Source organism: Cucumis melo, chromosome 4 (genome assembly GCF_025177605.1).
Source record: "Cucumis melo cultivar AY chromosome 4, USDA_Cmelo_AY_1.0, whole genome shotgun sequence".
In the NCBI taxonomy this organism is placed as follows: Eukaryota; Viridiplantae; Streptophyta; class Magnoliopsida; order Cucurbitales; family Cucurbitaceae; genus Cucumis; species Cucumis melo.
In genome coordinates this window covers 24,754,784-24,769,563 of record NC_066860.1, presented here as the reverse complement: position 1 = coordinate 24,769,563, position 14,780 = coordinate 24,754,784, and the positions used below count along the sequence as shown (strand labels likewise).

The 14,780-nt window shown below is 34.3% G+C and overlaps 3 protein-coding genes across 3 annotated transcripts; 1 reads left to right on the top strand and 2 right to left on the bottom strand.

Moving 5' to 3' along the window:
- The first annotated feature begins 548 nt into the window (after nt 1-548).
- Nucleotides 549-3,906, top strand: LOC103500330 (uncharacterized). The gene is made up of 5 exons (XM_008463598.2): nt 549-1,146; nt 1,738-1,815; nt 2,034-2,133; nt 2,320-2,462; nt 3,452-3,906. Exons 1-5 carry the CDS (start codon nt 814-816, stop codon nt 3,659-3,661), a joined length of 864 nt encoding a protein of 287 aa, XP_008461820.1. The 5' UTR covers nt 549-813; the 3' UTR covers nt 3,662-3,906.
- Nucleotides 3,907-4,500: 594 nt separating this feature from the next.
- Nucleotides 4,501-7,869, bottom strand: LOC103500331 (RNA polymerase sigma factor sigD, chloroplastic). The gene is made up of 5 exons (XM_008463599.3): nt 7,271-7,869; nt 6,568-6,798; nt 6,349-6,489; nt 5,518-5,718; nt 4,501-5,108 (listed from the first exon to the last, which is right to left on the bottom strand). Exons 1-5 carry the CDS (start codon nt 7,727-7,729, stop codon nt 4,830-4,832), a joined length of 1,311 nt encoding a protein of 436 aa, XP_008461821.2. The 5' UTR covers nt 7,730-7,869; the 3' UTR covers nt 4,501-4,829.
- Nucleotides 7,870-8,437: 568 nt separating this feature from the next.
- Nucleotides 8,438-11,805, bottom strand: LOC103500332 (50S ribosomal protein L1, chloroplastic). The gene is made up of 7 exons (XM_008463600.3): nt 11,264-11,805; nt 10,852-11,031; nt 10,695-10,749; nt 9,789-9,916; nt 9,299-9,382; nt 9,064-9,189; nt 8,438-8,975 (listed from the first exon to the last, which is right to left on the bottom strand). Exons 1-7 carry the CDS (start codon nt 11,621-11,623, stop codon nt 8,838-8,840), a joined length of 1,071 nt encoding a protein of 356 aa, XP_008461822.1. The 5' UTR covers nt 11,624-11,805; the 3' UTR covers nt 8,438-8,837.
- Nucleotides 11,806-14,780: the final 2,975 nt, after the last annotated feature.

Here is a 14,780-nt window from a genome sequence, read left to right as displayed (position 1 = left end):
CAGTGTAATACACCTATGGTTGGGAGGCTACGCACAATTGAGAAGATATGTTCAAGCAATATAGTTTGATTAGACTCTCCTGAACATTATCTTCAAACTTTTTAATTAATGTTAAACAACACGACAACAACAAGCAGTCTTCGTGAACCAGGACAACAAACTTCTTCATAATCATGCACCTTTTTCACGAAAATCAAGAACATCATCTCCAACTCTCTTGCTAGCTAGGTCAAAAATAAATTGTTCTTCGTACGCCAAAAGGAAAAAGATCATTAGGTTAGAGAAGGCCTCCCAATTCATAGTAACTAAAACTAAAGAAAAACGTAAACAAAAGGAAAACGTATTACACGTAATTTGGTTGTAAATAGCTTCTTCATAGTGTCATTTTTTACTATTTCTCTCTGTTTTTTTTACTATTCTTTTATTATAGGCGAAATAAAATGTATAACAATACATTGATAACCATACTTTTTGGATTTTGTTTTTTCTATGGATATCGTATCCTTTTATCTATAAAATGGTTTGAAGTTAACATAGATTACGTTGATTTTGCAATTTGTAAGAGAAAAAAGAAAAAAGGAAAAAAGAAAGATGATTTCGTTGGGACACTGTTTTTGGCGGTAAAATCAGTCATAGTCAGAGAGCTTAGACTCAAAGAGAGAATGAGACACAAAAATGTCCATTTCAAAGCTTCAAGATCTGAATGATGATGAAGATGAAGAACAAGAAGATCAATAAAAAATATCTTCTTTCCAAATAAATATCCTCTTCGTTCTCATTTCTCTTTTCTCCACACTCCAATTTCCCATTCCAATGGCGTTTTCTGCTTTCTCCCCTCTTCCATTCCCCGTCTCCTTAGGGTTCCGCCGCCCTCAATCTCCCACCACCGCCTTTCCTCGCCTTTCCTTCCCTGTTTCTGCTTCTTTGAGCTCTTCCTCTTCTGAATCTAAATCCGCTAAATCATCCTCCCCCACCGATAATCTTGTTTCCTCCTCAAATGGAACTACTCCCCCTTCCTTTGTTGAACCCTCCACACCTCCTGACTCTAATTTCCCTTACGCATTTCCTAACCCTACTCCTGCTGCGTCTGCTTCTCTTCACCCCATTCTTGGGTTTATGCAATCCACTGAATCTTCAATTGAGAGGGTAATTCTTCTTTTTCCTTTTCTTTTTCAATTGGGTTTTTTCTTTTTTATGTTGCTTAGTTTCCCTGTTGAAGCTCAAAGTTTGTACTGGCTGTAAATTTAATCAGTTAACATACTGTTGCTATTACTTGAGAGTATGGCAATTGAGCACATAAAGCTTTGAATGATTTGCTTATTCGAGTTCCAATGTGTTAAGGAATCGACATATAAAGAAAACAATAGAGAACGACACAGAGATATATGTGTTCACTGATATTGCGTCACCTACATTCACAGGTGAAAGGAGAACGGTTAATTGCTAAAGGAGAATTAGAATTACCAACTAGTTTACATTGTGCAATTCTCAAAATCTAGTATCAAAATCGTAAATAACAAATATGGAAAATACAATTCAGTCAGACGCTGTACTTGGCTATTTGCTAGATATCAGATTCAAGGCATTCTAACACTATGGTTCTAATATGTTCGAATTGAACTTATGCAATTGGATAATTAGATTTTTTATGTGAGGTTGATTTCTTCTTTTTCTAGTCTAATCTTTCATTTCTTAGATGGGCTAATGACTATTACCTGTTTCACTGTTGTTAAGCAGGTTATTTTTGACTTCCGTTTCTTGGCCCTGCTTGCGGTTGGGGGTTCACTGGCGGGTTCATTCTTGTGCTTTCTCAATGTACTTTCTTCAGCTCTCCTTAAAACTAGTTCACTACAGAAGTTTTTGGATACTACATATTATAATAAATTATTTTAACTATGCAACTGAATTCCTTTCGGATGACGTTCTGAATATTTATTGAAGATAAATCGTGCACACATTTTTCTATTGGAACATTTTCTTTTGTGTGATACTTAATTGCACATGTAGATTGACTACTCTTAGCTTGTCTGAAGGGCTGCGTTTATATTTGTGATGCATATAAAGTTTACTGGTCAAGCTGTGTCAAAGGAATTCACACCGGACAAATGGTTTTGCGACTTGTTGAAGCTATCGGTAGGGTCCTTGGACATTCACTACGATATCTCTTTTTTGTCTGAAATATATTCTTGTTAAAAATATGATTTGGGTTTTCCTTCTTGTGTTACGTTGTCACTATTACTTCTAGAAAAAATGAACTCCACATGTCATGGATCCTTTTATCTTGTTCATTAAACAATAATGAATTGCAACGTCATGCAGATGTATATCTTGCTGGAACCGTCATGTTAATTTTTGGGATGGGCCTGTATGGATTGTTTATCAGTAATGTGTCCCCTGATGAACCTCCTCTTGTTGATCGTGCCCTGAAAGGGTCCTCACTGTTTGGGATGTTTGCCTTGAAGGTAAACTAAAGACTTGCTATTTTTTATTGTTTACCTTCAAGAAAATCACTAGTGTGTCCTTCAAGCGTGCATTTACAGTACATTGCTTTCATTTAGATGAATGTTAAATCTTTACTGGATATTTAAGTTGATAGGTTCGGAAATATTTAGTCTTTCCTATATTCTGGATTTAGATAATTTGATTTAGAATTCTGACACATGAATTATTAATATCAATTAGGGAGGAAATAGAATCTTAAGAGTTGAACTCTGACCTTATGGTATGATATCATATTAAATAACTTAGACTCCTTACCAACAAAAATAATCTCATTTAGCCCCGAAGCTTAGATATAGTTGACTATGTTGAATAACCATTAGGCCCTGTACCAAGAAAGAACCTAAGTTTATTTACGGTATATTTGATCTTTTATATTTATTCAAGTCATCTGATGAAAACTGACAAATACTCATATGATAGGAACCAAAACACAATTGACTATGTTGAAATGTAAATGACGGAAAAACTTATAACATTGCCAAGTAACTAGAGAAACTTGAATCCTACCATCTTGAGATCCCTCTTAAACTCTAATTCACTCACCATAATATTTCTTTAACGACTCCCTTCCTCCCCTCTATATTTATTACCAAATATCAAAAGGTTTAAAACAACCTCAATAGCTAATTACTAAGATACCCTTAATGTTCTATTAAGACCCTATACGACTTCTATCATTATATTAGAATGGTTCTAAGCTAGAACTTGAATTCTGTTGAAGAAAATCTAAGATTCCAACAGAACTAGATTCTGTAAGCTTGATATGGTCTATGAAGGGAAATTATTGCTACTAGGTTATTCAGTGAGGATGGAAATCGTGGTGTTTGTATGGTTGTATTGTCTTGAAACTTTTGGAACAGAGAATGGACTATGAGCTTAGTTTTCGTGGTCAATGGTTCTCTTTTCCCTCTTGGACCCCATTTATAATTTTGGTGTTAATTGGTTGCAGGAGAGGCCAAAATGGATGAAAATTAGCTCCCTTGATGAGCTGAAAACAAAAGTTGGACATGTTATTGTGATGATTCTTTTAGTGAAAATGTTCGAGAGAAGCAAAATGGTAACAATAGCAACAGGTCTTGATCTACTCAGCTATTCTGTTTGCATTTTCTTGTCTTCGGCTTCTTTATACATCCTACATAATCTACACAGGCCAGAATAGGAATACAGAGCTTTGAAATTTATCAGATGAAGCCTCTATCTGTTTTGTTTATACTCTTTATGTTCTCTTATGTATGTCAGTGTAAGAGCCGAATGCATTATTTCCTGTCCTAAATCTCCTGGTATTACAAAAGATTGTAGCTTCCTGTAGGAATAGTTGTCCTGTGTATACTTGTTGTTTGGCTCTATTGTATATATACTTTCATCTGTATAAATATGATTGTTTGTACACGTATTATTTAATCATTTTAAGCGATCTTCTTGTTTGTCAATAGAAAAAAAAACAATGTTTTGATCCTCAAACTTCTGAAAAGTGTTTTTACAAAATGTTGTCTTAGCCTCTTCAATACTACACTTTCAAATTATTTATTTTAATTTATTAAATTGATACTTGTAAAAACTTTATTTTGTTTTCGAATTTTGAATTTGAAAGGTGAAATAAAAATGAACATAAAAGACTTGACATTTTTAAAGTATAGATACTAAAATGAACAAAAATACTAAAATGAACAAAAATTGAAAGTAATATAACAAATGAAGATTTTGAAAGTATAAAGATTTAAGTGAACTAAAATCAAGAGTGAGATATATGACACTATAGGATATATAGAGGAGATTCGACCCATAGGGTCCTTTAAGTATCTATGCATGAATATAAAAACCAAACCAAGATGAATCAAGTCCTTAGCACAATTGTGTGTGTGTTGAGATGACAGCAAACCAAACTTGATGATGGTTCAAATCCCTGATGAACTAAGGAAAAAAAAGATCTAAATCTAAATTCCAAAACTTGTTTCCTACAGGCTCGATATTGTTTTCCAGGATTATGCACATAGTCGATACAGTCTCTACAAGCAGCTTTCAATTGTATAATAAACTTTTAAGTCGACATGTTTAATTTTACAAAACAATACGAATACATTAAGTAAACATCAATTGATTTGGTTTCTTATTTCTTATTTACACCAGCAAACAAAAGACCAGTACCTCAATCGTTCTATGTACATCGATCAAACCCATTTCAACTGTTTGCAGCTGTTCAGATAACTCCTTTGATGTACCAAAGATTGATTTAAATCTTGATGCATAAAATTAACACTCTTCAACATCCTTCAATAGTCTATCCAATCCAATCTTTACTTGTAACTTTTTATCATAGCTTGAAATATCTACACTAGATAATCTTTAATATAGTCTAGAACATTGGTCTTCTTTAGTTTTGACAATGTGGCAATATTGATTCGTCGAATTGTCTCTCTCGAGAGATTCAGTGACTTGCCTATCTCCTCAAAGGACTGAGGAATCTCTCCATTGAGGCCAAAGTACAAGCTCAATATGTGTGCTTCTCTTTTGCTAAGAGTATTAAGAAGCCTCTTCAGTTCTTGCTTCATCAGTTTTCTCATTACCATATTCTCTGGTGTCAAATTGTCTGGTCCAGGGATGATCTCCTGCACAACATCGACAAAGAAGTATTTCAACATCATATCTTAGTCACTGAAACAAAAACGTTACCATAGAAGTTAGCTACTATTTTCTGTGGTAGCTATCTACCTAGAATAAGCAAACCCCAAGTGTACCAATCTTATTCGTATGCAATCCCTTTGATGTTCAACCTCTCGTTTGGAAATATTGAACAGAGGAGATAAGAGCTTTAGTTATACTTGTAGACGAGCATGTGGGAAATGTCATTGATTACTCATTTTACGAACAAATGAAGAAGAGCCTAAATAGTAAATCCTGGTTCCTAAATATCAAAAGGCAATTGCATACGTGACATTCCTTGCAGATGTTTTCATTATACATTACGTTTATAGAAGAATGAAAATGTGAGCATCCTCTGTAGTAAAAGAACAGTACCTGCAGAGTTAAACAACTTCGGTCATTTACTGGTTGATTGATTGAAATTGGGCGCTTGCTCCTTTCCATAACTAGTCTTACGGTTGAAACACGGACTTTAAGGGATTCGGCAACTTCCTCGTTGGTGGGCGGTCTCGATAACTTTATGCCAAGATGATTATTCTCTTCTGCTATTCTTGCTACCATCTGACCCATGTGACCCTGAACACGGCGAGCTACCCAAGCATTCAGTTATTACCAGCTCACTTTCCCATGCTTAAAATCTCTCAGCAAACAAAACTTTATGGAAATTATAAAAAAAAAAAGAAAAAAAAGAAAAAAAAAAACAGATCTTTGAAACAGATTTACTTTTCCCAATTTTGTTAAAAGGTGATGTAACAAAAGTCTCTTACTTATCACCTAGGCACATCCTATTCTATTGATTTCTATGAGTCTTGTCATTAATCCAACTTAGTTTGCTGCTCATTACTTTGGTTTTCTTTTCAACTGAACTTTCTTTTTCATTCTTTTGTTAAAATTCTCCATTGACCTGAGAAAAATGAAATAATACAAGTGCATACGAAAAATAAAGTCAACAAAAGGAGGTAAACAACAGAAAGGGCTCCGATAAAGTGAAATGACCCAATAAAAAGCTTCTCAACAAAACCTACCAATAAACATAGAGCCTACGATGAGCTTTTTAACCGAACGGGTTATGGATTGTATTCTTATGCAATGTATTAAAAAATGCTAACTTTTTCTCAAAAACTTATTGTGATTTGAAACTTCTTCTCTAGACCCTCTATATGATAACTATAATTAGAAAAATGAGCAATTGAGTCAGTATCTTACCGGCAGTCTAACAAGTCTTGACTTTTTATCCAAGGCTCGAATTATAGCTTGTCTTATCCACCAATAAGCATAAGTTGATAACTTATGTCCTCTACTTGGTTCAAATCTTTCTGCTCCTTTAAGAAGACCGATGTTCCCTTCCTACAAAAACAAACAAACCCTTTGAACAAAATAAACCACAGAAAACAATAATCCAAAAGAGTACGTGCAACAACCTACCTGAGTGAGGTCTTGAAGGCTTAATCCTTTGCCTTGATATGGCGCAGCAATTGAAATCACCAGTTTGCTATAGCATCGAATGAGTCGATCTCTTGATTCTCTTGCTCTACAAAGAATTCTATCTATACACCCTGGTTTGGTGCCCATGGCAATGGCCAATTGCTTATTTGTAGGTTCATGCTCTTGAGTTTCCATGATTCTAGATTTTACCTTTTCAAGCAGTACTGCCTCCTGTGAAGAGTTTAACAATTTTACATGATCTAAAGAATATTGATACACTTAATTCTATCTTGGTTCCTAAGCCTCTAAATTTTCAGTTTCATTTTGACCTCTCTCAAAAATACAGACTAGCATTCTGCCGCATACATTGAGTTCGGCATACAATGTGAAAACTTAACAACAATAACTAAAATGGAGAACAAAAGAAAGAATTTGAAGTTCTGGCATTTAAGACCAACCACAACACAATAAGAGGCCTTCTTTCTTCTTCTTCTTCTTCTTCTTCTTCTAGGATACCTCAAAAACACTTTATAAAGAAGAAATACATAAATGCACGTATTAACAAAGAGGAGAGGAAGAGACTCTTGCAGTGTTTTCCATACATTTACGTGATCTCCTCAAGTAAGCTCCTTAATGAAGTAAATGGTGGCAACGTGACACAGACAAGGACAAAAAAACTCATTAAATATTTACTAAAACCAACCTTTAGACAAAGACAAAGCTCTGCTTCTTCTTTTGGGCTCAAATATCCAGGTCTCAACGGGCCACTGGATAAGGCAATCCAATTTTCTTCGGCTTTCACCCCTACCTCTTTCCTCCTTTTCCTTCTCTTCTTCTTCCAAGCTACAGTCCCATCACCCACACAGCTCTCCTCCATTCTCTCAACGTTTTTGCTGCTCCAATCTTCAGAAAACCCTCTGGCCTCCACCAGAACATGTTCTCCCGCCGCTTCTACCGCCAGAACAGCCGCCTCCGGCGGTGGAGGAAGAGTTAATGTGTCATAGCTGATAAAGTTGGGTCCTAATTTGGAGGAGAAAGGGGGAAAGGGAAAATGGGGTTGTTGGGGGAGATGGGTTTTGAGCGATGGAAGTGAGGAGAGAGAAATGGATGGGAGAGTTGGGGATTGAGCAGGTAATGAACATAAGCTGCTGGTAGTGGCCATAAGCAAAGAGGGACAAGAAGGAAGAATGGAAAAGGGCTTTTAAAAGTTAGGATTTTTTTAGCATTTGGGATTTTTTCAGCATTTGGGATTTTTTGTGTAACCACCAACATTTTGCTATAGCAAATGGATAGAAGGATTAAAAGCTTGGATGTTAATGTTTGCGGATGTTATTGAAGCATTCACATCCTTTGACAAAAAAAGGTGTGAAAAAAATTCGGCCAAGTCAATAGATTTAGCATTTCAAGAAGTTCAACAAGCAAAAACATAGATGAACTACTCCAAAATATATTTATCTAAATAAATAAACCTAATTTTAACAAGGAGTGTGTAGAATGGAGTTATTAACTCGAGAGTTACTTTGTCAATATTTGGTTGATTTATAAAGTGAAATTTCTCAATAAAATAAATAAACTTCTTTAGTAATTGTTAGTTATGTTATTTAACTTAAATATCGACGTGTAATAAGAATATGTAATAAGAATGTGAATTATGATTACAAAGGGCTTGTTGTTTCATAGTAAAATTGTTGAGAGAAGTCAATATTTGATGACAAGAAAGTTTCAAAGGCTCAAAAATAGAAAAATAGAAGCCTGAGAACATGATTTATCAAAATTTGGGATGACCCTAGTCCAGGAAAGCAAGTAAACAAGAATATAATTTAGAACTTGATCTCATGTGTCATCCATATAAGCATGTCAAAATATGAAATTATGTAACTTAGATCGATAGAACTGTATTAGCAAATGACCATTAATGACAGAACCAACAAGAACAACCACTTTCGAAATGTGCCACGGAAAAGAGCAGCAACTGGTCAATACAATTCAGTACATTTATCATTTTTTCCCCTTAAAACCCAAGAGGTCAATCAAAGTGTAGTAGATCGATAAGAACTTAACACCATCAATACAAAGTGAGCCAGTATAGAAGACTATGCAGTATTGCCTGTTGCTGTGTAATCATTATTATCTGATGTCTCCTCGCTCTTCTTCCTAGTTTCTTCTATCATATTGGTTCCAATGCTGCTCACATTTGGGCATCATTATAATCCAGTGGATCCACCTGAGGCTGATTCAACAAACAGAAGGAATTTACAGGTCTGTTATCGTCAAGCGCTCGAGGGAAGTTTGAAGTCCAGCATATCCCTTATATTTAACCGAATTGAAGGCCCCATCGACGAGCATATGTGAGCACTTTTCCAGTATACACCTTTTGCACCTGATGGCTTATTGGTTTCTATTGATTTCTGTCAGAGTTGAAGAAAATGATTTATAAAAAATGAGTGAGACCAGTCTCTAGAGACTAACAGCTACAGAGAGAAGGGAAGAACATACTATGGCAGCAAGCAAGTTTATGAGAAGGTCCTCTTCGCTGAAGTTGGCTTTTCCAAACGGTAAATGAACTATACCAGTTTTATCTGCTCTGTATTCAACTTTCCCCTGCTTGAATTCTGCTATTGCCTGAAATCAGTGATGCCCGATGGTTCAACTACATTCTTAAATTTATTTTTCTAATCAATAGATATGAAATCTGGATGCAATGCAGGTAGAGGAAGAAGATCATTGATACCTGAGGCAAATTGGTTGCTACAGTACCGGCTTTTGGATTTGGCATCAGCCCCCGTGGTCCTAGGAGCTTCCCAAGGCTAGCAACCTGAAATGAGCAGAGAAGACTCAAATATGGAAATCAACTATATTGACTTACTATTCTTAGTAATACAGGTAATCGGCAATCGACATCAACGATAAATAGTAGACAGGGCCAGAAAACACTTAGCATAGATACTTTATCAATTTTAAGAACGGGCTAAAATTTGGCCCCAGCCATGGGGCAAGGACTTAAATCGACTAAATCTAGGAAGTATATCTATGACAAAAATGGTTCAATAAATCCGCTTTCTTATTTCTTTCTGCAGCAATAAGCAGTGCAATCCTAACCATATAATTAATCTTTTAAAGTTTGCAACTTGTTCAGGAAAACAATTTATATTTTCGGAAGGTTATAAAAACCTCAAAAGATAATTGAAATAATGATTGAAGTAAAGCGGTCTAAGCAATACCTTAGGCATCATGTCTGGGGAAGCAATCAATTTGTCAAAATCCATAAATCCTCCTTTTATCTGTTCTATTAAGTCCTCCCCACCAACCAAATCTGCTCCAGCATTTTTTGCTTCATCGAATCTCTCACCTGTGTATTTCTTTGAACTTTTTAGGATCACACCCTAAACAGTAAAATCCTTTTAACAAGCAACTATTGGGGCACAGAGCTGAGTTGTATAGTCTGTGGAGTTGATTAGGCATGTGGCCCATAAGAAGTTAATAAGTCATGAAATTGATTTTTAGTTGTGGGGCCCATGAACTCCTTGTTCTAAACAAATAGCAGGGTTAACAACTCGTTCCAACTTTACTCCTAGGGCCGAACTCGAGGGTGCGACCTTCAAATTGTGCATAAAGGAATCTAGATTCATAAAAACCTAGTATTCAGTTCGACCAAGATCAAAGGCCACAAGACTGAACTTTACCCTATTCTAGATTCATGGGGACCTCAACTCGAGGGTGCAAACTTCAAATTATGGTACAATCAACCCAAACTTAGCTTAGAACTGAACATGAAGACAACTCCAAAAAGTTTCTTGATCATAAAACTATTTTCAAAACTGTTTTTAAGAACAGTGATCAAAGGGAATGTAAAGATTAGTATCATTCGTGATTGATTTTTCATTTATTTGAAAAATCAAGTCATCAGTGTAGAGAAAAAAAGGTTTTGGAAATAGTTATTGGAACACATTTACACTACTTATTGTTAAAAAAAAAAAAAACATAGAACTGTTTCAAACCCAACTCTCAAACAAGGCCTTAGCCACAGACAGAGACTCCACTTGGTGGATTTAGTTAAAATGTAATAACATATAGCATAGTTTGAGAGAGACAGAGTCGATCAAGCATTAAAAGTAACTAGTAACTACCTTGAGTAAGAACAGCTACTTTTACAGTTTGGCCAGTTCCTTTAGGCAAATTTACCTGCATAAAAGCATTCAAACAATAAATAACGTAATGATGTCCAAATTCTTTATAAGTTACAACTTCCCTTAACAGTTAAAGGGATCATAAAACAAAACTCACAGTTGCTCTCAGCTGTTGATCATTGTATTTCGGATCAATGTTGAGCCGGAAATGAGCTTCAGCTGATTCTACAAACTTTGTGCTACTCATTTCCTTGAGCAGAGATATTGCTGTCGTGAGGTCATACTCTTTTTTGTTTTCCCTCAGTTTTTGAATTTCCAAGAATCTCTTTGATCTCCTCTGACATATCACGCAACAAATTGAATTCAGACATCAACAATGAAATAACGACATGGAAAATGAAGCCAATAGTCCACCGAAATGATCATTAAAGGCCCTCCAGTACTAAGCTTGAAAAACAAGCTCCTCCAAGCACAACCCATGAAACAGAACACGACCCGCAATCCAATCATCAGACCCAAATCGAAAAAACAAATCGAACAGTAGCCATGAAAATAATTTTGGAACATACCCTATCTCTTTTAAGGGGCAAGGCGGCTTTCCCCTTCTTGGGTTTAGGCGCAGTAGCCGTGGCCGCCGCGGCCACCGCTTCCTCTTCCTCGGCTTCCACCTCCGCGACATTCGCTTCAGCGGCAAGAGCTGCAACGATCACATGCTGCCTCGCTCGTCTCTGAAAGTTAAGAAATACCCAATCGGCTGATCTCCTAGATCTGCACAGAAAGTTAGAAGAAGAGAAGGATTTGATGGTGGGAATTTGTGGTTTGCCCTTGAAAGAGACGATGGAGGAAGCGAGGTCCTGGGGGGGAGGTACAGAAGAAGAGGCAGAAGTGAGCATTAGGGAAGAAGGAGGAGTGGAAGTACAGGCTGCCATTGATGGAGAGTGAAGTTGGGATGTTCTTCTTCTTCTACCTCATGAAGTTGGGGTTTTGGATTTGGATTTGGATTTGGAAATGGAAATGGGTCTCTCTATCCATACATTGTGGAGATGATAAGAAGTAGAAATGGGGCCATTTTGTTCGTTTGGATGGTTGTAATTTTTGTGGCCATTAATTTTGCCCTTTTTTCTTTTGGTTTTTATTTGAAAATTCAACCATTTAATTCTTTTCTTGTGGTAAAATATATACTATATACTTGGTCTCCGCTGGGTGCTTCTAATTAATTAGGTCCCTATTTGGTTAGTCTGTTGGTTATTCATCCATATTTTGGTAGAAGCTTGTCAAAACTCCTAGATCATCGATTATCTCTTATGGTTTTACAATCTTTAATCACCCAACATCCATTATATCTTCACTTTTGGCATGCACTCCTACCCATGAACGTGAGGATCCTTGAAAGTATCTGAGTACTCGAGCATTCAATCAATATTATATTACTGAAGGTGGTTAATTTGTACTAAGTTTTTTTTGTATAGAGGAGTGCATGCCAACGGTGCATGAGATTGTTACTATTCACTTCTCCGATACAAAGTAAGATTAGTGTACGTCAATTGGTTCACTCTCTTGCATCTAAGGTGTTGAAAGTTACTTCAAATGGTTTATTTGTTTTGTAAGTTGTTTTGTAATTTATTTTCTTAAAAATAAATAATAGATGTGATTTTGATAATAAATTAGATAGGTGATCTTTAATGATGAAGTTGTTCTTAGGATTAACATGGCTAGTAAATTAGGAGAATATTGAAATAAGCATACATCTCCTAGTTGATGAATTATAGATCTCCATAGAGATGGGAGGTTGGAGATTGACAAATAGTAGAAAGAAGTGAAGAACACATAGGTATCTTTTATTCAACAATTATAGTGATCCAATTTTCAACCATTAGAATAATAATTAGTAATTTTATTGTTATCTTCGAATTTTTATGTGAAGTGACGCTCCTCTTTTCTTTTTTTAAGAATAACACTTTAATTAGTTTTTATCCATATGTCATTCTGGACATATTTTCTTGAATTTTATTTTGAGATAATGATAGAATTATTATAATTTTTATTAAAAATATCATACTATTTTTTATTAGAATATTATAATTTAATCTAAAAGAGAACGAAATGAAACCTTCATATTTAAATCGAACATTTTGGACTCAATTTGAAGTCTCAAATGCATTTTGCTTTCAGAATTTTCAATCCAACCTTCTTTCTTGCCATTTTTATATTTTAAGATCTCATTGGGTTCTTGATTGTCACTCATTCCATCATCCTTACATTTTCATTATATTATAGTTTCTTTGGTATAGAATTTTATTTTATTATGAATTGTGGTGGAAATATAAATTTCAGTCCACATTCTGTTGAGTCCCCCCCCCCCCCCCCCCCCCCCCCCCCAATAATTTTAGATTTTTAGGGAAAAGAGACAACTGAAAAGTCCCATTCTCTCAATATCATTAAGGATTGTTAATTTTTAGAAAATTTTAGAATGAATTAAAAAATATGTTTTACAATAACTAAAAATAGATTTTAATTTTATATGATAAGAGTCAGTCATGTGGTCATTATCTCATCCGAATCTACACGTGTCTGCCCTCGGTCTCTCGAAGCTGAGTGGATTGCCACGTGTCCGGCCTTCTTATTTTTTTTTTCTTTTTTTTCACAAAGAATTCAAATCATTTGATTTTTTTTGTTTGATAATAGAAATTTGAACCAATCATATATTTCATATATACAATAACAAATATGTGGTTGGCTTCATATAACATTGATTCATTTTGGGATGTAATTATAGCTAGTGCTCAATCATACAGACTTCGAACTAAAACTAAGGGCATTTGCAAAAATAAAAAATAAAAATAAAAAAAATAAATTTATAATAATAGAATTCATATACTTCATTTTCTAAATTGCAGAAGTAGTAATTTTAAAACGAATAATCACCTAATAGCTATATGATACATGTAATTACTTATCATATTTGTTATATTTTAATATGTAAAAAAGAGGTGTTATAGACTACTTCTTTTTCTAATTTTTTTTTTTTGTTATACGATACAATTTTCCTAAAATATTTTAATTCAAGTTCATTAAAGATGAATTTAGTTAAATTTAAAAGATCCAGATAGGTGAAGTTGAATAAATTTACGTTTGTAAACTAAGTCTAAGGTGAATCAAGTACAAACTCGTTGAAGATCCACAAAAAAAATTGTAAATAAAGAAGGCCATCCTCCATTTTGAGCATAATCAATCTCACAATATTTACACATGGCCTCCATATATGAATTTTTAATATACATTATAACTATCTATACTCTATGCTATATATAAAAAGATTTATTGGGAGAAAAATTTTCTTCCAATTTTATCCTTTTTCATTTTAGTGATTCTAACCATAGTATTATTGGTTATTTTATCTATTTTAAAATTTGTTAAATAAAAATTTAAAAGAAAATCGTAAAGTCACGTAACTTTTAAATTAATTAACAATTAATATCTAATATTAATTAGATTTAAAACAAATTACAACTTAATACATTAATTAGATGCTACATTTTTTCTTTAAATTTCGAAAACTTTTTAGCTTTTCAAATTTTCATTCATTCTTTTAGAAAATGATTTTTATTGTTACAAAATCATCCACTAACTAATGTTAATTTGACAATTTACACCAATAATAAATAAATAAATTTTTGCATCTAAAGTGTCTTCTCATTCTACAAATTTAATTTACTATATAAAGCTCATTATGCTAATTGAAAAATATTATTCTCTCAAGCTTGTGATGATAGACAACGATATAGAAATATGAAAATGTTTTAGGTCATGCTATTGGAGCATCAAATCACGTAGAAACCAATCCATTGAGACAAAAACCAAAATAGAGGAATGAGGTCACTAGGTAGCGAAATTAATAGAGATTTTCATATTGGAGTATTGTTGATAGGTAAGTATACACAACAATCATTAGAGTAATATCAATAATAGCTTATTTAAAATCCCCTATTCGACAAATAGTGAGCACAAGATTTTTGTCATGGCGATACTAATTAATTGCTACTCATGGTAATTGCATTTTGACTATATATTGCGGTTTGATTTGAG

What these genes read in the sequence shown, in the direction of transcription:
- LOC103500330 (XM_008463598.2), top strand. Translation starts at nt 814, where the DNA reads ATGGCGTTTTCTGCTTTCTCCCCTCTTCCATTCCCCGTCTCCTTAGGG. An exon ending in CTGAATCTTCAATTGAGAGG is followed by an intron (nt 1,147 to 1,737) that starts GTAATTCTTCTT and finishes GTTGTTAAGCAG; the next exon opens with GTTATTTTTGACTTCCGTTT. An exon ending in TTGGGATGTTTGCCTTGAAG is followed by an intron (nt 2,463 to 3,451) that starts GTAAACTAAAGA and finishes AATTGGTTGCAG; the next exon opens with GAGAGGCCAAAATGGATGAA.
- LOC103500332 (XM_008463600.3), bottom strand. Translation starts at nt 11,623, where the DNA reads ATGGCAGCCTGTACTTCCACTCCTCCTTCTTCCCTAATGCTCACTTCT. An exon ending in TGCCCCTTAAAAGAGATAGG is followed by an intron (nt 11,032 to 11,263) that starts GTATGTTCCAAA and finishes GTGATATGTCAG; the next exon opens with AGGAGATCAAAGAGATTCTT. An exon ending in TAGCAACCAATTTGCCTCAG is followed by an intron (nt 9,190 to 9,298) that starts GTATCAATGATC and finishes CACTGATTTCAG; the next exon opens with GCAATAGCAGAATTCAAGCA.
- LOC103500331 (XM_008463599.3), bottom strand. Translation starts at nt 7,729, where the DNA reads ATGGCCACTACCAGCAGCTTATGTTCATTACCTGCTCAATCCCCAACT. An exon ending in AGCTTTGTCTTTGTCTAAAG is followed by an intron (nt 6,799 to 7,270) that starts GTTGGTTTTAGT and finishes AACTCTTCACAG; the next exon opens with GAGGCAGTACTGCTTGAAAA. An exon ending in GAAGTTGTTTAACTCTGCAG is followed by an intron (nt 5,109 to 5,517) that starts GTACTGTTCTTT and finishes GATGTTGTGCAG; the next exon opens with GAGATCATCCCTGGACCAGA.